We start from the raw sequence: 22,984 nt of genomic DNA, 5'->3' as shown, positions 1-22,984 counted from the left end.
ATGTGTATAATGCCCGATGAGAACTAAAATCATTCATGACAGATGAAAATGATTTATTGTCGTTTGAGTAGTCATAGAGATGAGCTCTTTAGAGCTTAATCAAAGTCTTATGAGAGCTCTTTAAAGATATTTCAGCACCTTTCACTAGTATTCCAGTATTAGTATAATATTCTACTTATTCTACCAGATAATACGTAATCAAGTCATGAATACAGTGAAGAATGAAAGCAATTGCGGACTTGATTTACCTGAAACAGTTCAAAGTATCCCTGAAGCTTTATAATCATACATCTAGTTTGGGTTTGTACGCGCCACACATAAACAAAATTTCAACATTAATGATTGCTGGATACTACAGAGACTGGCCTGGCGGGAACTGTTTCTCTATGGTGTATAGTCAATTGTAGTTGGCTATTTTAAAAGAAATCAGTTTTTACTGGTCTAGTCAGTTGATGTTATTTATAAAATCAAGCATCAGTGTTAGCATATGAATAAGTATTCATCGGCATTTTAAAAACTAATTAATCTCTTATATTATTTACAATTGAATAATATGGTTTGGCTCTCCAAAAACGAGGCTTTTGAACAAACTTTCAAGTTGAATTGTGACTGAAAATTGAATCTTGCCAATGAGCTGCATAATTGTTTTAACAATGAAAATTAGCTAGTAAGGGATGAGTCATAGCAATCCAAGTCAGCACAACTGAAGGCAGTTTCGGTCATGTCTGAAGCAAGATTGGCTGAGATTAACTACATGTCAATACCTCTCAGTTCGAGATACATTCTGCACTTTTGTACATCATATCAATGGGCTGCTAGTGCATGGGGAGTAGAGGGTAACTCTAATCTTTCTAGACTATCTTTAATTTCGATTCAGTTCCTCTAAAGTCTGGTTCACACGATATCGCCGTTTGTCAGCGTTTTCCTTTCGGTATTCATCGTCGATTATATGAACCGTGAACCGATGGCATCGACGAAGCAACGCGGACACATCGGGAAAGTTTGCAGCTGTCAAACTTTCCCGATATTTCGCCGAGCATCGACGAATTAAATGTGAACCATTTCGGCGATGGTAATTCGCGGTCGCGGATAGCGTGATTTATTCATATCAGTTTATAATAGGCACTGTGGGACTAGTATTTGATTCCAGCACGTGAAAACAGAGTTTTCTCCACGAAAATTTAAAAAGAGAAATGGGGACACCCTTGTCACAGAGTATTTCCTGATGCAAACGGGATAAGTTTGTGATAGTGTGAACATCGTTATCATCGACGATCACCGAAGTATTGTGGCATCAACGCAGAGATATGACGATAGACTGTGAACGAGCCTTAAGGCTAACAATCATCTGCATAACAGATGCATTCCATAGAGATACATTCAATAGAATGTATCATTTAAAGTTACCAAACTCTAAAGTTTGGTGACTTTAGAGTCATGGAAATAATTCCTATAAATGTTATTTGATTCGTAGGGGTAGTCAATTCTCCTTATATAAATGAAAAAAGACAATTTTTCATTACTTATTTATTATTTAAATATTATTTCAACATTCTGAGGTTTTCAAAGATGAACACTACTGCTACACAATACTCTATCAGTTGTAACGCACCTACATTATAAACACACTACTTCATAGAGTGAATGAACACGAACTAAAGGAGGCGAGGAGAGAGATTTCTATGCTGTCAGAAGAATGCAACGCTCTCAAGTCTGTAATCAAAGGGCAGGAAGGAGAGATGCAAAGAGAAATTAACAATCTGCTCATGAAAATCAAAGGTTAGTTCCGTCGGTACAATTGCAGCAGTGTCATCGTCGCTATAACTTTTAGATAGAGCAATTTTATCTAAAGCGATCAAAGAAATCTCTGGCAATTAATTTTGGGATTGTAATTGATTGCGTGTCTTTGATAATGCTTCAAGGTATTTCTGTTTAGTTGCTTGTACAGTAAGTCGTCAACTTAGGACCTATGCGACATACATGTACATGCTCCCGACTTTACGACCAGGCTCGGGAAGGTCAGGCAGCTCAGTGTGAGGCGTAGCAAAAGCTGTTCTTCGTTATTTTTTCCGTTAGGGCGAGTTGTTTTCGCCACTCGATATCAATGATAGTTTCTCTCGAAATTAAACTTTAGCGATTTGTGTACTGCTTATATACGATATTGAGAGATATACATTGCTCACCATGAGGAGCTCAGCGTTTTTCATTATGGTAAAACGGATTATCAAACAGATAAATGATGAAATTTTTGTTAAAATTAAAGTTTACTAAAATACATACTAAAACTTCCTTCAAGTATGTGTGTACTAAGCTAAATTCATTCAAGTTAGATCAGAATCGACTTACTTCCAATTCGACTTACGACCGGCCAGCCGGAACCAAAAGCAGTCGTAAGTCGACCACTTACTGTACTTGTAAATGTGCCCAATAAAAAGTTTTTAACAGTTTTTAAGGTATGTCTGGCCTAGTCTGGACTGATGTTTAGCAATTGTTGAAGCAAACTTGACCAATCAGTATCTGTTCGACAATTTTTAAAACGACTTCAACTACTAGTAAGTTTTTAAAACTTTCTGTTAGCAAGCTGGTCCAATCGGTAATTAGTTTTGAAATGCAGAAAAAAATTTTTTGTGAATGCAGGGTTTTACCTCGTTATGTGCAACTCTAATACCCAATTGAAGTAACCAGTCTCAACCAGTGGCTGGGTTATCAGCTTTTATAAGCTCTAAACAACCATAGATGGTTCTATATATTATTTTAAATTATATGCAATTGTTAGGCTAGTTAGATTGATGGGGGAGGGAAAGAAGATAAAGGCTGAAATCTATTACCGAGTCTTGTATAATCGTAAATTTTAAATCTGAGCCTGTGATTCTGGAACAACAATTGCTCAGAACTGGTGCCCATGCGATTGAGGTTTTCTCCCTTTTAATTAGATTTTAGATTTTCTAAAATTAAATTACATAGTTTTTATTTCATACAAAGTTTTAATGTGCTTATTTGACAGGCAGTCTAGTCTAAACAGCACGTGTACACTCAAAGCAGAGCTTCTCAACCATTCGTACATATTCTGTATGTAACCCAAGTGAACTCTTGTCTCTCTTGTAGCTGTAGAGAATGATTACAGGCTGGCTAAGAAGGCCCTCAAGAGTAAGGAACATGTTGACAAACAAGGTATAAAATTACTCACCATTTCTCTCTCGTTTATCCCTTAGTTTTGCATTATCTTTTTCCCAGCAAAGGGCTCAGATTTACTTGCATCCGTCGGGCATGTAAAATACTGACAAGTGTTGTCTTCCCTTGACTAGCAGTCAGCCAAGCTTGTCTGAATAGGATAGTGAATATATTAACTATCTGATTGCTTTAGTTGAAACTGCTCTAGATGCTGTCAATAATCACATCGGGCAAGTAAGCTGCAAGCACTCTGATATATAGCAACAAAACATAACCAGGAAATAAAATAAAACATAGATATAAACACAAAATAAATAAAAAACTTAGAAAACTTAAAAATAGAGGAAATAAACTTAAAGATAAACTTGCACAAAATTAATAATAAATTTTATCGGAAAGCATCGGCATTTTTCCTCAAACATCAAAAGCAATCGTAAATGATATAAAAATACTGAAACTTTCTGATAAAATTTATCGCAAATATTGTGCACGTTCATCTTTAAGCGAAAATTTATCAGGGGGCAATGGGTTTTTCATAGATCCTGTTTCATACCTTTAAAATAGTTACAAGTCTCAAACCATCAGATTGATGGTTTGAAATTTAAGTGATTCTGACACTCAAATAAACTCCTTCAACAGCACGGGTCATGTGATCTTATCCGCTAGTTAGCCGATATGTTGACACTCTATTGTTAGTTTCTGCAATCACTTCAGGTGTTATGGCTATATTTTTAACTAATTAAGTTATAAACATGCTGTTGTTGGTTGCTTCTGCAACTTGAGTGCTGCTGATTTTTATATGCCTAGAACAAGGGAAAGTGACCAATACAAACCAATAATATCGCAGTTACAGTACAATCATTACACTAAAAGTTTATTTTAGATTTCTCTTTGTTGAAGGACAAAAGGGGCGAGTTTGAGACAATCTTGGAATGAATTGGGCAATTTGCATGTATTTCATTACAACGTTAACGATTTTAGCGTAAACTTTCTAGGAACAGGTTATTTATGTGGTAGTGGTGTCTACTGCGTATCTCGCGGGCTCCATCTATAATCACTCTCCACATCAAAATGTTGCCCTAAAAAAACACTTTTTCACCACACCCAACCATTGAGCAACCAAAAGTATAAAAATTCCCAGTGCGTCGGCCGGGAATCGAACCCGGATCTATTGCTTGGAAGGCAACAATGCTAACCTTTACACCACCGACGCTGATGTCATCCAAATGCATCGATAAATTCATACTGCAACTTTTGCCACATTCACACAGATTTAACTAATTAAATTAGGCAAATGTGTTTTTATAAACTGGCCTCAGGTATTGCACTTCAGTGTATAAGGCAGCTTGTCTAATGATGCTACTGCAGTAGCAAACAAGTGGTGATAGACTGGGCCACCATTCCTAACCTTTCCCATTTTTATAACACCCGATAACCGAGCAAAGTAGGCGCAAGAATTGCAGTAGACAAATGCATGCTTTCCAATGCACCATGAAATTCCTTGACCTTGGATCTTAACAAATATTTAGTGTGCGTAGACTGAGTTCTTGTCATATAACAAATCTATTCATTGAAGGCTGAAAATGCTTGTATTAGATTTGTCATGAGGTCACTCTCTAATCGATGGAATATTACTAAATGGTCATATAACATTGAAAGCTGCGGTAGGAGTGTCTACTGTACATGTATGTGGCAAATTGAAAAACCTGCTGATACTGAATTCTTAGCAAAATAAACTGAATGGAAAGCTGTGTGAAAAATTGAACTAAATTTCCTTTAAAAATTAAATACACCTACCAAAGCATGTTATTAAAACATGTTTTTGGGCATTGTTCTTTGTACATACATCAATATAATATTGGAATCTAGTTTAATAATATAAATGAATATAAGTTGTATTTTGTATTGTGTGATGTATTTGGCTATTCCCAATACTCTGATTATCTCTAAAAACATGTTTACACCACTACGATACGTTATCACTTGTTGCTTTGCTATAGTTCTCAGCCATAGGGCACCAATAATGGAATCTATAGCATGAAAATCATCTAAACCCACTTTTAATGGCTCAAATGTATTCAACTAACCGTTAAAATATTCCGTTAATTCTAGGACAGCCCTTTTAATTCGCTAGCTAATGACATGCCTGTCAACAATGCTCATTTTAATAACTTGCTTTCTCCGAGCAATACTGGATGTGGTTTACTTAGTTACTAAATATCATATCATTTGGAAACATACATTCTTTTATAAAAGGTCACACTTGCTCCGCTTTTTACTGCTACTCATTGACTCAAATATTACAATGTTTTTGTTAGTGGAAAAATAATTTTGTAATCAGGGTATTGTGATCAAATCTATAATCTCGATCACCTACTGTAAATTGACCCAGATAGTTGAAGGGAAATTATACAGTAAATTGGGCAATCGAAGATTGTATTTGTTTGTTAATCAATACATTTCTCATTGCTTAATTTTGTTTTACAGAGGTTTCAATTTGTGAGTATTTTATAATTCATTGTTAGGTTGTAATTGTTTTGAATTAAATTTAGTTTATGGTTACTGTAAAGTTTTAATTTTTTTAAATCTAAACATATGTAGATCATAAATTCACTGTTATTATTGGATGTTCTATATTTAGTTGTTTTTGACTAAAGAAGGCAACTCCAAACTTACAAAATGTACTTGTACAGATATGTGTTACTAGTCTTCAGTAAACCGATTAATTTTAACGTTTGCTAACTGCCTAATTTTTATGGCGTTATTTCAATTTATTTTTTAATTAATTTGCTTTTTAATTTAATCAAGTTTTATTTTATTATGCTTCAGCCAGCGATGTTGCTAACAAACTGCAAATAGAGCTGACAGATCAGAGGAAGTATTCTGATGACCTGAGAAGCAAAATACGCTGGTTAGAAGAGTCAGTCGATGCTGCTAAAAGAGGTATGTAGGTATAACTGTTTATTGGCATTGGTCATCTTCAGCAAAATGACGTATTTTGTTACATGCCGAAATAAAGAAAAGGTAAACAAAAACAGAAATTGGTAATTATTGTGTGAGTTAAGCAAATTTGTTTTTAAAAATTTCTAATCTAATAGTAGCCTATTGCGGAAGAGTCGAGATAGTAAATTGAAGGTTGCAGTAACAAAAAGTTTATAAACTGAAACATATGACGGTGTATGTAGTATCATATGGATGGAGGTGATTATTAACACCTTATAATTATTGCTCGATACTATTTACAAACAAAATTGTCAAGTCAAAACCATGTAAATCACATAATCAGCTATTTGTCCATAAATTTTAGCTTCACACACGACAAATATGTCACATATATAATACATCAGGTAAACGTATTGCATTCTAGACACAATAATGTTTGAATTGATTCGAAGCCTGGAATATTTTGGCAAAGCAGGCCTAAATTAGTGCAAGTACAGTGCTGAACAAAATAGTTGGGACGCAATTGTTAAATCGCCAAATTTTTACTTAATTTGTTTTCTCAGAGTTTTTGTAGTTTAACATCTAGTAACTATGCATATTTATATATCAATAGAATCTTTACACTCTAAGGAACCCAACTCATCTTGTTTAAAAGGAATATTTTAATCATCTCTCCACTTACCAAAAAAATTTTATTTTGAGTCAAATCTTGAGAAGTTGACCCAAACTCACTCACTGGAGGATTAGTTCATCTCTCAGACTCACTTTGAAATTCTAAATTAACTTCACAAGATGTTTGGTATTTTTTCAAGGCATATTGTCTGTGATTGCTGCATAACTTGAATACTCAAGTTGGCCAGTTTTGTATAAATGGGCTGTAAGCTGTTGAGAGAACGTCACTCATTCACAATGTCTACGCTTCAATATACGAAGTTTACCGTAGTGGATCTTCTCATTGAGGAGAACATGACAATACAAGAAATTTCAGCAAAGATAAACATCCCAAAGTCTACTTTGTACAACACAATCAAATTTGTCGACAATTTCTCGTACTGTCATGTTCTTCTCCCTGTAAAGATCCACTACGGTAAACTTCGTATATTGAAGCATAGACATTGTGAATGAGTGACATTCTCTCAACAGCTTACAGCCAATTATACAAAACTGACCAACTTGAGTATTCAAGTAATGCAGCAATCACAGACAACATGCCTTGAAAAAATACCAAACATCTTTTGGAGTTAATTTAGAACTTCAAAGTGAGTCTGAGAGATGAACTAATCCTCCAGTGAGTGAGTTTGAGTAAACTTCTTAAAATTTGACTCAAAATAAAATTTTTTTGGTAAGTGGAGAGATGATTAAAATATTCCTTTTAAACAAGATTAGTTGGTTCCTTAGAGTGTATGGATTCCATTGATATATAAATATGCATAGTTACTAGATGTTAAACTACCAAAAATCTTAGAAAATAAGTTAGGTAAAAATTTGGCGATTCAACAATTGCATCCCAACTATTTTGTCTGGCACTGTAGGTCTCACATAACGACTTGTTTAGCGATGACTTGCATTTACAATGGCATGCTAAAAATCGGAAAAATTGTCAAAAACGGTTTTATGCACATACAGTATAGGGTCCTAGCCTAACATCTGCTGTAGTTGAAGCATTATATGAAAGACTTATGGTACATACAAATGCTAAATGAAAAGAGAAGTACCAAAAATGTAAACACAAGGAATAGGTACAAATAAGTAACATCTATCGCAATGCACTCTATGGTAGCCGAATATGTGTTTACATGTTGGTGCTAACACAAAAGTTAAATTAAAATGGAAAAGGTAAAATTTAATGTACATATTAAAATTTTACTCTTATAAAAAAATCGATGAAAGGCAGAGAAAGAGAAAAAGGTGAAGAAGTACAGTGTAAATATACATTAGTATATGTATGCAATACAGTAGCTTACTACTAAGTATAATGTTCAATGGTATTCATGGGATATTCATGTTTAATGGTTCGACAGAGGCTTGAAGGAAGGAGTTCATTTAACGATTCGCTTATTGGTTGGGTCTTCAGGGATGTAACCCTGTCATTGAAGATGATCTTGCACAGAATTTTAGTAAATTTTATCAGAAAGTATTAATATTTTTCTATCATTCGCGTTTGTTTTTATGTTTGAGGTGATCTGATTACCAGGATGTCGCACGATTAAAATCGATAAAACTTGATTCCGCCTAAAACGCTCAGATCAAGCGAAAATGTGATTATGACATCTATAGTTGCAAAGAGACCGACAGATTTGAGACGATGAACACAGCAACTTGAACGCAATAGTCGGTATCAACTATTGCAACAATAACAACTAGCGACGTCGTTTCGCACGTAATTGTTTTCTGTGAATTTTAATTGCGATCAAGTTTTATCAATTTCAACATTGAAACATCGTGGCAGTCGGAACATCTCAAGCGTCAAAAACAATCCCAAAAGATAGAAAAGTAGCTGATAAAATAAGATAAAAAGATAAAATACAATCGCTAATGATGGGAAAATACCAAATACTTTCTGATAAAATCTGCAATAGACATATAGACAAAATAAATGTAAATAGACAATCATAAATGATAAAAAATATCGATACTTTCTGATAATTTCTTACTAAAATTTTGTGTAAGTTCATCTTTAAGACAGTAAAAAATAAATAAAATAAAAAACATTAACATACTGTGTTAGACCGCATTGCTAAACAATGAATCGCTAAAATGAACTTCAGCTTCCTACTAGCTGTGCTACCCGTCGTTGCCCGCGTAATAAAAAACTCTTTGGTCTGAAAGTTGATCTGTATTTAACATATAACAACGTTTGCCATTCTAACTTTCAAACTACATATCATGAGAAAGGTGTTTAGTGTAATTGAAATAAATTAAGAGAGACAATAAAAACAACTGTAAAGGTTTTCCAACTTTGTCAAACAACCTTTAACCTTCATATCATGAGTCGTGCAGGTCAAATAAATTAAAAAATAAAATGAGTATAAAAAGGTTTAGAGGTAAATGTGAAATAATTAGCAAGTAATAGCCAAATTGAGTCGGTTTTCTACGATTACACTAGAATATGGTTTGGTATAACACAAAATATGAAATGGGAGAACAAAATAAAATTCTTGAATATGTTGAATTATTAATAACAACTCGTTGCATAGAAGTGTGTGCATAAAAAAGACTACTGTTCCAGCAGAACCTATCCGTCAAAACCTTGAATATGACGATACTGGTACCACTCGATACTGATACAAATGTAAAAGTGAGACATCGGACTGTCTTTGTCTGACCAAATGGAGAGATAATGTCGAGGCTATTCCTACTCGAGATAATTTAATTGTCCGCGTGAGAAGAATTGGCTTTGACCTCGGATATAGTAATTGAACCTTACAAAAAATATTTCTTAACAGGGGCATCGTAACGCGTGGCCGCATCGGTAAAATAATCAGGGGGAATGGCAGATCCACAAACACACATACTTTGAGAGATTTATAGATTTGTTAGAAAATAGGCTACCACTTCTGCGACTACGCAACAAAATTTCCACTCAAAGGCTGTGTTATTGTTATGGGTATCAGGTAATGTGACCTCTTGAAATCCATATTGCATTTTTTTACATATATACACATTCTGTGGAAGTACAATATGCTATCATAGAAGTTTTAATATATACCAGCACTTAAGCTTTCACCATCATGAACTACAGTAAGTCATTGACCTATGCGACATACAGATCATCCGTCTTTACGACCATGTCTGTGGGAGGGTCAAGCAGCTCAGTGCAAGGCGTAGCATAAGCCATTCTCCGTTAGTTTCATCAAGTTTTTTGTTATTTTTTCGTTAGGGCAAATGTTTTTTGCTACACGATATTAACAATAATTTCTCTCAAAATTATTAAGACATATACGCTGCGAGTGCAACGTTATCCATTATGGTAAAAACGGATTCAGAAACACATAAATGATAAAATTTTAGTTGCAAGTTTGAAGTTTACTAAATTACATGTGTACTAAAACTTCCTTCAAGTGTGTGTTTAGTGAGCTAAATTCATTTAAGCTAGATCAGAATCGGCAGAATATACAAAATCAACTTACGTCCAAATTGTTCTACGACCAGCCAGAACCAAATCCAGTCGTAAGTCGACGACTAATGTACTCAGAAAAACATCTTCCGCACAAAGGTATCTCATACCCTTAATAATGACATCAGTGTGTTTGTCGTCCCTTAAATAACAGCTGAAATGAGTTTGAACACAGCTGTATTACAGTTGCCATAGCACAGAAGTGAGAGGTCCGTTTGAAGTCATAAAAATCTTATCAATTTTTCAATGGCTACTGGTGGACTTTAAAGCACATAAATTACATAATTTTTTATCATATATCTCAATACATCAGAGTCTTGGCTTTCGAATGAGCCTATATTCAAAACACAAAGAATAATAGAACTATGAAAAACAGGCTGTCAAAAGTATGTCCTGCAATAAAAAACACTTGGTTGCGGTTACCACAATGTGATGTCATAATTATTATTTAGCTTTAGGTCATCGATCCCTTTCGCTGCCATTTAGGCTGCGCATTTCTGTGACAATCGGTAATGTTAAACCCAGAGAGCGCTAATAATAAACCAGGATTCTAGATAATCAACAATGCCCGGGGATCGTGCTAACCCCGACCAATACAAACACATGTTCTAGGTTAATTAATTATGCTTCAATAAGTATACTGTCGTTGGTAAAGGTAATGAAATGTGGCCCTAGGACTATGTCAATCGCACTTTCGCTGAGATCACTCAACATCACAATAAAAAGAGAGGGCTAGTGCATAATATCGTCGGGTAAACATAGTATGGTGCTTGAAATCTGAGTTATTTATCATGGAAATAATCTGTACATGGAGAGCTAATGACACTGATTCCTTTGTCATTTTCATTGGTTCTTTGGAGTTGTCCTACCTTCGCCTGCCATTAGCGTTATTATCATAGTTGATAAATATAAGCGAATATGAAAATATAAATACGTCACAAATATGAAAATTGTGACGTCACAATTTGCGAGCCTATACCATTGAACATTTCTGCAGTAGAGCTCTGAGGAAACCTATAAACACCAACCAATGTCTGTCTCACCATGTCAAACAATGACTCATTTGAAAGCCAAGATACTGGAGAACCTGAATAAGCTGAAACAGTATTTGTGTAATTGATGTGCTTCAACTTTTTTTAATGGCTATGTTCATTGCTCAGAAGCAGGAAATTGAGCTCAATTAAGTCCATGGATATTTACTCAACACAATCATATAACATATAAACTGTTTCTTGTCTCTAGGACAGTAGCTTCAGCCTAATCCAAACAGACAGAATAAAATACTAAAGCTTGTTTTCTTTTTGTATAGAGACTGTTGAAAAAGTTACATAGCCTCACAGTTTTAGCTCAACGGAAGAAGACAGACGTCTCATACTTTTGATGAGTTTTTGACTGTTTCAAGAAAATGCTAGCAGTGAATCGCAATCGCTTAGTTATTAGTAGAACATATATGTAATTCTGCGGTTCATTTTTATTTGACTTGCACCTCTGGTCGTAGGTCTCTAACAGCTCTTCTAAAATTGCCTTCCAACATGTTTCTAAATATTTATCATTGTTGCTAAACTTATGTCAAATGAACATGCAAAAAGTTAATAGCTTCAATTTTGAAATCTTTTGTTGTTTACTGGTCCTGGCTTCGGTTACTGGCCAAAGAAGCACTTGGTCATATGGCATCAAGTGTTAACATAGTTCATAAGACTTGGAGTTATCAACCTACTATCGGAGTCAGTGAACACGTGCACCATTTAGAGCACGTGATAGCAGGTTGTAAAGGCAAATAATGGGAAGGTCTATTAGGACTTTTCTTGTTCTTGAAATTTTGATCTCAAATCTTTCCACCATTTTGTGATCATTCAGTAAAATAAATTAACAGTAAATTAATTAATCGGATTTTTCTTCTGTTACTTACACTTGCGTGTGGGGAAATATTCAATATAATTTATGATAAAGTATATTGTAGTCTAGGATCTAATGACAATGTCAATATATGTGGAGTGCTATTTTCAACTTTTCTGTTGAGCAGTTGATTGCTTATTTGGTTTTAGCTCAGCCAGATTGTTATAAGCCTTTGATTGGTTTCTAAATGTTTCATGCTTTCTCGGATAATTCACGATCACAGATGTTAAAATTTTTGCAACTTTCATCAATTATATGGCCCTATTAGTTTCTTCCACTTTGGTTTCTTGTTGAAAAACTAAAACGATATGGTTTAGGTCCTTTACACACTTGTCAAAACTTAACAATTGTCTTTAGTTTTCCTTTCTGTCTAGCCACAGCTATTTAGAGTTAGCTCCATACAAGAGTCTTAAAACTAATTGTTCTACTGTTCTTACTGATAGCAATAAGAACAAGCTGAAGTTGTTGTAACAGGTAAGGACACCTGTTCTTACCCGTTGTTCTTATTGTTAAAAAATGGAAATGGGCTTTTCCATACGAAAATGGAAATAAGGATAAAAATAAAGCATCGTTGTCGATAACATTAACAAGTTAAGAAGAACGTTTTATGATTGTTTGCAATTTGGCTTTTCTGTCGTCTTCATCAAAATTTATGTATAAAACAGCTAAGAACTTATGTTATAAACTCTATTAGGAGGGGTTCAGCATAAACAAGTGGCTAACAGTAGATTTTGCATGAGAACAAGGTGACATTTGCTGACATCCCTGTTTCATTTGAGCCGCAAAAAAGATGTGCGTCGGCCGGGAATCGAACCCGGATCTATTGCTTGGAAGGCAACAATGCTAACCTTTACACCACCGACGCTGCATTGGTAGTGGAACATGTGTATACTAATTTATGCGTGCTAAAATCACTTTCGGACATGAAAATGATTTATTGCCATTTGGGTAGTCATAGAGATAAGCTCTAAAGATCTTCCACTATTAGTCCAATATTCTTATTATAACCATTTTTACCAAATAATCCGTAATTGCATGTAAGTCATGGATACAGTGAAAATAAAAACAATTGTGGTTATAATTTACCTAAAACAGTTAAAAGTATGCTTGAGATTTTACAATCATACATCCAGTTATGGTTTTTGGGGGCCACACAGCTGCAACACGCAGCCAGTAGAGCAACAAGTCCCAAAGTAAAGTTCCTGTCATTATGTAATTCTAAATAATTTTGGAGCTTGTGAGTTCCCTTACAAGTCAGCGCCATTCTCTTCCAAGATGAAAACGGCAGTTTTTCTAACACAAGCTTCAAGTGCCAAATCTTGTGAAACCTTTTGGCTGCAAGACATCATTGTATATACTCACTAAGTAACTATGCACATTCACTAATGCTCTGAATATCCAAGTGGATTCGATCGGCAAATGGGCTTTTACAGTGTTACCAGGTGTTTGTTCATGCAGAACAAAATGTAGAACACAGAATGATAAACACTGGTTTTAAATTTGTATGCTTGTCTATTTTCCTTCAAAATGAACATATAAAATTTTAGTGGATTTTATCCAAAAGTATTGGTGATTTTTATCATTAGCATTTATTTTTGATGTTTGATGTGATCTGATTGCCAATGATGTTTTAAGATAAAAATTAACAAAACTTCATCGCTATTAAAACGTTCGGAAAAGAATTCATGCGAAACGACATCACTAGTTCTTATCATTGTGATAGTTGATATCAGCTAGTACGTTTAAGTTGCAGTGTTACGACGCTCTATTCTGTCGGTCTCTTTGCAACTACAGACGCCATAATTGCACTTTCTCATGATCTGAGCGTTTTAATTGTGATCAAGCTTTATCGGTGCTTATCTTAAAACATCCTGGCAGTCAGATCTCCTCAAACATCAAAAATAAACACTAATGATAAAAACACCAAAAAACAATTGTGAGCGATGGAAAAATACCATTAAATTAAATACTTTTAAATAGAATTTACTAAAGTTTTGTGCAAGTTTATCTTTAGCTATTTTGTTTTCCTAGATTCACCAGTCATTCCTTGAAGACCATGTGGCAAGGGTAAAAAAGAAATCGCATTTCCTTTGCAAATTCTGCTTTTAACCATGACGCCTTAAAAATCTGTACAGATCTGTGATAGACAATAGAAAGTCTGATATGAACATGTGTCCTCTCGTTTAACTCTATGGGTTTCTTTTTTATCAAGGTTTCACTGCAAGCAGCCAAGGTTAACTCTTTCGCTACCGCAAGCCGATATATCGGCTTTCGTGGTAATTCAAGTACAGACCGTAAGGTGATACATCGGCTTATCAATATGGTTTAACTTTTCTTTTTGTTACAAAGCCTATACAGTAGCTAGACTAATAAAATTTTGTCTCCAGTAAATGAAACCTCGTTGCCAATCACTTGCTATCATCAATAGAAATTTTTTTGGCTAAGTATTTTCAACAATTCGCTGTGATAAAAGTACCAACTGTAAAGCGGTATCTCGGCTTATAAATAGGGTTTCACTTTTCTTTTCATTGCAAAGCCTACACATTAGCTAGACCAATCAAAATTTGTCTCCAGTGAAACAACCTTGTTGCCAATAAAGTGCACTTAAAAGAAATTGCTTTGATTCAGCGATTCCATTTCTAATTATTTTTCAAAGCGGCAAAACCAGATTGTTATCGTCATGGCAAGGAAAAACACACCGCGTTCGTTCAATGCAAATTAATCGTTGGATATTTTACGAGAATGTAATTCATTTTGTACTTATCTTGTAGAGAATTTCGTTTTGAATATAATGCATTTTACAGTAAAATGATATCTGTTTTTATTCTCGAGATATTGCTAAAATACTAGCGGTGTATCTGCTTTTCGAAAAATTTGTTTTATTTATTAAGACAGAATATTCATTCGGTAAGGTTTTAATGCGGTAGTGAAAGAGAGTAACATGCTAGCATGTTAACATGCTAGCATGTTAACGTGCTAACATGTTAACACGTGTAACATGCTAGGGTTATTCTTGAAACAATCCGTAAACCTTATCAAATAAGTTTCATTAAGTTTGAAGCAGGTTTTCATGCATGTACAGTATGTTAAAATTTTTCGGCTAGTAAATCTTTTCAACATTTTTTAAAAAGTAGGAAAAATGAAGCTGTGATTTCTATATTGCTCGTTCGTTTTTTAATCTAACCTCATTTTCACCGAGCCGACAAACTGCTAAATTGTTACATCTTTGCATGCATGTTGAGCAACATCGGGGAATTTCATCAAATCGATTCTTTACATTTGTATCAACTGTTACAGTGGTCATTATTTACCAAAAGCTATTGGAATATTGTTTTGGCATTGCTTCTAAACATCAAATTTTGTTATAACAGCACTTTCCTTGCTAGTTTTTTTATACTATATTATAACTGCATTTCCTATATTTATCATTAATAAATGTAAAAAGCAATTTTATGTTAAAGATGATTGTATAAACTGCTTTCCAAGATAAAATATGTGTTTAAACCTGTTTGTTATTGCGCTATTGAATTATTTTGATGGCAAGTTACAATTATTCATGGTTTGTAATAGGTTGTATATACATGTATGTTAGTAAGTTACCACATAAAAATAAAATGATTAGTTGGTATCTAATAAAAAGACGTGCGTCGGCCGGGAATCGAACCCGGATCTATTGCTTGGAAGGCAACAATGCTAACCTTTACACCACCGACGCAGATGATTTGTGTGACTACTGAGAAAGTCTGACTGTGACTTTTGTCACTGTCTGCAATGATTTGATTAATTGAATTATAAACATATGTCTGTAATTACTCGCAAATTCCAAAGCTGATTACTTCTTAACAAAATTATCACAATCTGAGTTGCAAGAATATTCCTTACTCGTCAAGGTCATGTGAAAGTATGTCTTGTAGGCGGTGTTTTGCGACAAATATCAATCTAGACTTCTCGCCTATAAACCTAGCTCTATTCTTCACGGGCTGCTATTAATGACAACTGAGCACCCGTTTTGTTCACCTGAGGAAAAGCTAATAACAACCTACAAATATTAAATATTCGTATATTTCGTGCTGCGCTTTCATTGAAGGTTGACTTGCAACAAAATTCCATTACAGGGATTTGGTACCAAAAGATTCATTACGTCTTACTCTGCTGTGTTGTAGGTGCAAAATATGTGGAAATGTGATTGCAAGCTCTTAACAGCTCAAAAACGAACAGTTAATCGTAGCCATCATGAAGACGCCGTAGAGTGGAATCCCTTTCCAAAACCACTCAAATCATTCGTCGAAATATTTTCACTAATATGCTTCACGCATTCAATAAAACCATGTCTATTGTTCTTACGCATCTGTTTTATCATCATTGTAATGCTGTCATTTTGAGCACTAATATCTCAAAACCAATCGAAAGAAATTCGTTTAATTTTTTTAACCTTAGCTCGAAGGCGTGCATATCATTCTCTGATAAACATGACGAGCCTGTTGGTCACCTGCGATAGTCGAAAAATGCTGCAGAAATTATTCGCGGCTGTTTGGCAGAAAGTATGGGTCACATGATCAGATTACGACTAGACGATTAGACCAAGCTGAAACAAAACTTTAAAGTAGTGAGCATCTATATTTGTTTGTCATAAACTAGTGCTACGAGAAGTTTTCTATTGAGCCTTGTATTGGCCTTTCAATTCACGTGATAACATCACGTGTCAAAACAATAACCAAATCGCTTCAGTACGTCAGAGAAATAACTTGATTCCAACCTACGGCGTTTTCGTGATGGTGGCGATTAACTGTTCATTTTTTGAGCTTTCAAGAGCTTCTAATAACATTCCCACATATTTTGCACCTACAAAACAGCATAGTAAGACATGGTGAATCTTTTGATACCAAATAACTGTAATGTGAATTTTTGTTGCAAGTCAACCTTCAAAGTTTTAAAGGTTTATGTATATTCTATGTAGAGGAAGCGTCTACTGCTCCACTTGGTACTTGTATACCATCGTGTGCCTTAATCATTGTGCAAGCTACCATAATTCATCTATAATTGTGAAAGGCATGAATTTAAAATTGAAACACGATATAATCATACGCAATACCTGTTAACAGTCTGGTTATATCTTAAATTCAATTATCATTCAATTTTATATTATTTAAATTTATGAATTATTTAATTTAAATAATTCAATTTTATAGGCATCTTAAGGCCTGCTGTAACTGATTCACAGATATTCCGTGTTGTCTGTAGGAAAGCCATGAAAACTGGCTAATTCTAGTGACTGTCAATAAGAAAGTTTTAATTATCCACAACAACAATCAGATTATATTATATTACAATGCCAAGCAAACATATCAACTACAATGTTTAGTCTTGATATGAAACTGCTTTGTGTTAAATACATTTTTTAGGATTACTTGTCTGTGAAGCATTTATTGGAATTAAGAAGGTGTGAGAAATGCAACAGTGTTTGTAATATCAGAGGTCTAGCGAAATTTGTAGCACTTTGTCGGAAAATAGCTTCTGATTAACTGAAACGAGACACTATAAGTGTAAGAGACTTTTCTGAGTGATTTTCATAATAACGTAAGCATGTTGACCTTTGACCTATTATGTGGAAGGTAACCTATTATGTTGAAGGTTTCTAGTTGATCAATAAGCAAAGATAGCTCTGAATGATTAGCTGATACGCTTTGTAGAAAGATCTGATTGCTTATTGGCTAGTATACACACTGCTTAACTAGTTGAAGAAACATTTACGAAAAAGTTTATCTTGATGGATTTTTAGCAAGAAAAGTCGTTCCACAATAGAGTTCTCACTCTATTGAACAGCTCTTTGTTATTGGACAATATTTGAATAGAGCTGTCCATATCCGACCTGCAAAATCACAAATTGGAAAATGCAAAATTGGACGAGTCGATTGTTTCAAATCCCATACTTTTATAACCAATAAAATAATTGTTTTAAATCTTATACCTTTATAACCAATAAAACTGATTGTTTCAAATTTCTTAATTTTATAGCCAATAAAAATGAAGATAAGGAGAGCTTGAATAAAGAATATAATGTGTATTACTGCCAAAGTATATCACTTACATTGCAAAATATCTGATACAGAGTTCAGTTGAAATCTAGTAAAAAGCAGCATACCGTTTAATTTAGTTCAATTTTTTCATCAAAAGGTCCTCATTACTGTGTATCAGACCAAATGAAAAGCCAATAAACATTTGTTTATATCATTTACAAATGTATGTTATTAATGTACCATATTGAACATTTTGATGCGGCATTGCCAGTTTTTTCTACAGTGAAGTACATGTTACCATTATTCAAACTCTAACAGTTCATAGCTGATCAGTTAGTTATCACTCGGACATCTAATTGCAACAAATAATGAGATATAAATCATTTTATTTCAAGCTGCTCTCAAATCATTTTCACAGAATAAAGCCAAAAAGAGCAATAATATGAAAGTTATACACCCCATAATTCTCTTTTAGTCAGCATCTAAATATTATATAGTTCGTAAGCGTTTTGTTACATAATTAGGCAGGATTCTATATAAACAAATGGACCGAAGTGGTAGTTTCACAAGAACAAGTTGACATTTGCTGAGTCTATACCTAATTTGCACCCTGTGTTGCATTCGTTAGAGACAACAAAAAGGCCTGTATTAGTCAAGCATCGAACTCCGATGTATTGCTTGGAAGGCAACAATGCTAACCTTTACACCACTGACACTAATGCATTAGAAGCTTACAGCAGTTGACCAGCTTTCTTTCTTACAACTTGGAAGATTCCACTCAAATTAAATTGCTTGGACATACATTATCTTTAACAGCTTTTTGATCATTGTTAAAAATGTCTGTGGTTGGGGAACGTGACAGCATCCCTTTATGATGTTCATTAGTTAAACGCCTTTACAATGTTTTATTGTTAAACTAGTCTCTGAACCATAACTCTTTTAAGGTAAGGTTTTCAGAAAACTTTGTCTATCCAGATTCTGACAGCATTGTTAGGTCTGCTTGGGATGTTTGTTCTAACCTCATGGGCATTTAGAAAGTACATGTTGCTTAGTGCATTCATAGCAAATAGAAAATCTTTCAATTGTTTCCTCTGAAGTTCTTTCACCATTTTAGCGTCTTGTTTTATTGAGACGTTTCCTCAAAATGAGACTTGATGTTGCAGAGAGACTCGGTGTAGAAGACCAGTGTCAGCAGTTACAGCTTGAGCTAGAGCACAGATGCAAAGCTGAGCAGAGGCAGCAACAAATTGTCATGACAGAAAGAAGCAAGCAAGTGCTTTGGTACAGCTAATCATTTAAAATTATAACTTCTCTTCATTCCTTGTGGTACAGAGTTCTGAAATCGCATTTTGAGTTGACTCAATGATGACTCTCAACTCTAAAGAACCTACACAATTAGCATTTGCAGAAATTTTATATAGCTACCTCAATGTTGCTGATACAGCAGCGCTAAACTCCTTGCGTATATGAGTGTGAGCCATGCATAAACTAAAATATATTTTCAAAAGGTTTTAGTCATAATTCTTTTGTGTTTTTAAAAAATTATTGTGAATGTACCATGTAAGAAAATTCATGCTTTGTGTCATCACAAGCTTTGAGGTTAGATTAGTTAGTGACTCATACTTTCTGATAAAATCTACTTAAATTTTGTGAGTTCATCTTTAATATTACGGTTTCTATTTATTTATTTTTTCTTATTTAGGATGAAAAGAATAATTGTAAGCAATGGCCTAAACATATTTCTGCTAGTGTAATTTTTTAATATCAGGTTTCAGATATTTCTGATCACCATGTTTTTATATTAGAGAGTGGGGTCTGCGTTTTGATCAAACTAAAGAAACTGAGAAAAAAGAGAGAGGTAAAACTGAAAAAAATTATAGCTTTTTTCTTTTGCACCTAGTTTTTCTAAATCAAAAAAAATGAAACAGCTTCTGTTTTTCAAATGTATTGATTCTTGGGCAGAGTTTTTCACTCAATTTTTCTGCATAATTTTTAAAAACTTTTTATTGTTGCTCTAAAACAGAAACTTCAGCTTCTGCAGCAAAAATACTGAGTTCACTGCTGCCAAAAATCTTTGACAAAAATTAATTCCATCAGAAAGAGTAAAAGACTATGTAGTAGATGTGGGTAAACAGCATTTAACATATACTCAAAGGCTATTTTCACATTCTGTTGACAGTGAAGGGATCACACGGCATATGTTGCTGTCTGCATGCTGTTAGTGCAAAAGATCTAGTCATTTCATGAGTGCTGTTTTGTGGTTATAAAATTCTCAATCTTCATAAATTTCAAAACACAGCTTTCGCTGGTTTTTGTCAATACGATGGTGATGTCATCTTTTCTTTTGGCGCCAACAGGCTGCATATCTAAATGGTAACAAATATTATATTTCTCAGTCAAGTGAACTGTGCTCAGAACATTGGTCCGAAGAAGCATGAGTTCAACAATCATAAAACATGATTCTACGCTGCAAAGTTGTCTTCCCTTTTCTATGTTGAAATGATTAAGTCTCTGAACGTTGCATTACTGAGTTCAAGAGTGAAAAAGAATACGTCCCAATTTTTAGACCAGCTTTAATCTTCGCTATATTTTCTATAGCATTTTAGGTGGGCATGTTGATCAATAGACTTGCACCTTAATGGACAACTCCTAATGCTGGTTTCGCTGTTACTACATTTACAGTACACCTCATCATAAGTGTAGTCCTCTGAATTTTACATATATCTGGATTTGTCCACACCTGTTCGCTTAGCTTTAGCTCGAATCATCACTCTAACTAGGTTGATAAAAATTTATGCTATCGGTCTGGCAATGGTGGAGGCCAAAGGAAGTGTCACATCTCCAATAATCCTCCAGTATACAGTTTGTGTGCATAAGCTAAAAGTTTGAGGAATTACCTATAAAAATATCATTCCTGTTAACAAAATTCTCTTTGCAGTCTGTCACTGGATTGTGTGCTTGAATGAATACAAACTTATGGATATGTGATATGCCATTCTTAAGGCCTACAAACCTCTGTATTATTCGAACTAGTACCCTGTCTGCTGTGAGAGATTGTCATGTGTGACGAATAGCACTGGTGGGCCAAAAAAGCATACAGAATAGGTATCTCACATTGGTTCTAAAATCCTGGAAGGCGAATGATTGGGGATGAATTTGCCGGATTGGAATACCAAATGCTGTGGGTTCAAATCCTCCATGATGCAATCTTTTTTCCAACAGAGATCAAGTATAAATTTAATCACAATAAATTTAATTTCCTGGGAGGTGAATGAACGATGTATGCCGTAGCATGCCTAGTGGCAAAGTAGAAGGTTGTGGATCAAATTCTGTATGATGCAATCTTTCTTCATGCCTCTAACCGTGGCTTCCGTCGCGACCGGTGGACATGACATGTATTATAGAAGCAATTATCTCTACATGCACTTTCAATGGTATGTGACAGCTTGGCAATTTTTCTGTTAATAACATGGGGACAAATCTAATAAAACAGTTTCATATCTAAACACGTTCACTATTAATTAAGATCTATGGTCAAGGAATTTCCTGGTGCATTGAAAAGCAGGCATTTTTATCTACTGCAATTCTTGTGCCTACTTAGCTCAGTTATCGGTTACTCATAGAAAATGTGAAGGGCTAGGGATGGTGGCTCAGTCTGTCACCAATTGTTTGCTACTGCAGTAGCATCATTAGCCAAGCTGCCTTAAGGCTGGTTCACACTGTATCGCGGTTAGTCAGCGTTTTCCTTTCAGCGTTCATCGTCGATCATGTGAACCATAAACGGATGGCATTGACGAAGCAACGCGGACACGTCGGGAAAGTTTGCAGCTGTCCAACTTTTCCGATATTTCGCTGAGCATCGACGCCCACCTTTCAAATGTGAACCATTTCGGCAATGGTAAGTCGCGGATAGCGTGATTTATTCGTATCCGTGTATGATAGTCACTGCGGGACTAGTATTTGGTTCTAGCACGCCAAAACAAAGAGTTTTCTTCGCGAAAAATTAAAAAGATAAATGAGAACACTACGTAACAGAGTATTTCCTGATGCCAACATGGATGGGTTTGTGATAGTGTGAACATCGTTATCATCGAAGTATTGTGGCATCAACGCAGAGATACAGCGATATAGCGTGAACCAGGCTTTATGCACTGCAGTGCAATACCTGAAGCCAGGTTATAAAAACGCATGATCATAATTGAATTAGTTGAACCTGTACTGACACGGCAAAAGTGGGAGTATAATTTTGTCAATGCTTTCGTAGATATCAGCGTCGGTGGTGTAAAGGTTAGCATTGTTGCCTTCCAAGCAATAGATCTGGGTTCGATTCCCGGCCGACGCACTGACAATTTTTAAACTTTTTGCTGCTGAATGATTAGATACAAAATGTGGTCCTTTAGGGGCAGCATTTGGATGGTTTGCCCATTTTGGAGAATGATGATGGCTGGAGCATGTAAGATATAAATTGTCTCACTTAGTATGCTCATTGCCCAAATCAATCTGACTCATTCTTGAGCATGCAATAGTTGTAAAAAAACGGTCACTGTCAGTCTGGTATAATATAGACACTCCTATAACATAAATCCACATAACGTAACGAATTTACGTAAAGCTTTTGCTTTGTACTACTTGAAAAATTCCACATAAAACAAACTGTCAAGTCAGTGTAAGTACTCAAATTCGATTTGAATATCAAGAATTTGTTGCTAGCCTTAAAAATATAATTTTCTCTCTTGCCACACTTGAGAGAGAAAACGACATATAGGGTTCCCTCTATTATATATACTAGTATCCTAGCAGTTTAATTTGTCGTGAGAGATCTCTATTATATATACTAGTA

At 34.8% G+C, this 22,984-nt stretch overlaps 1 protein-coding gene and 4 non-coding genes across 5 annotated transcripts in view; 2 read left to right on the top strand and 3 right to left on the bottom strand.

Annotated features, from left to right (window-relative positions):
- LOC137402719 (coiled-coil domain-containing protein 158-like) overlaps positions 1-22,984 on the top strand; it is a 91,689-nt gene that overhangs the window by 57,938 nt on the left and 10,767 nt on the right. Inside the window, exons 17-20 of the mRNA XM_068089224.1 lie at positions 1,640-1,779; positions 3,106-3,171; positions 6,001-6,114; positions 19,308-19,417. Of these exons, the coding sequence (XP_067945325.1) occupies positions 1,640-1,779; positions 3,106-3,171; positions 6,001-6,114; positions 19,308-19,417 (430 nt within the window). The remainder of the gene's footprint in view (positions 1-1,639; positions 1,780-3,105; positions 3,172-6,000; positions 6,115-19,307; positions 19,418-22,984) is intronic.
- Positions 4,313-4,384, bottom strand: Trnag-ucc (transfer RNA glycine (anticodon UCC)). The gene has a single exon. It is a non-coding gene; the product is annotated as a tRNA-Gly (tRNA).
- On the bottom strand, positions 12,921-12,992 carry Trnag-ucc (transfer RNA glycine (anticodon UCC)). Its single transcript has one exon. It is a non-coding gene; the product is annotated as a tRNA-Gly (tRNA).
- Positions 15,771-15,842, bottom strand: Trnag-ucc (transfer RNA glycine (anticodon UCC)). The gene has a single exon. It is a non-coding gene; the product is annotated as a tRNA-Gly (tRNA).
- On the top strand, positions 22,415-22,486 carry Trnag-ucc (transfer RNA glycine (anticodon UCC)). The gene has a single exon. It is a non-coding gene; the product is annotated as a tRNA-Gly (tRNA).

This window comes from Watersipora subatra, chromosome 8, assembly GCF_963576615.1.
Source record: "Watersipora subatra chromosome 8, tzWatSuba1.1, whole genome shotgun sequence".
In the NCBI taxonomy this organism is placed as follows: Eukaryota; Metazoa; Bryozoa; class Gymnolaemata; order Cheilostomatida; family Watersiporidae; genus Watersipora; species Watersipora subatra.
Note: the sequence above shows the minus strand (reverse complement) of the source record. Positions and strands in the feature narration are given on the sequence as shown.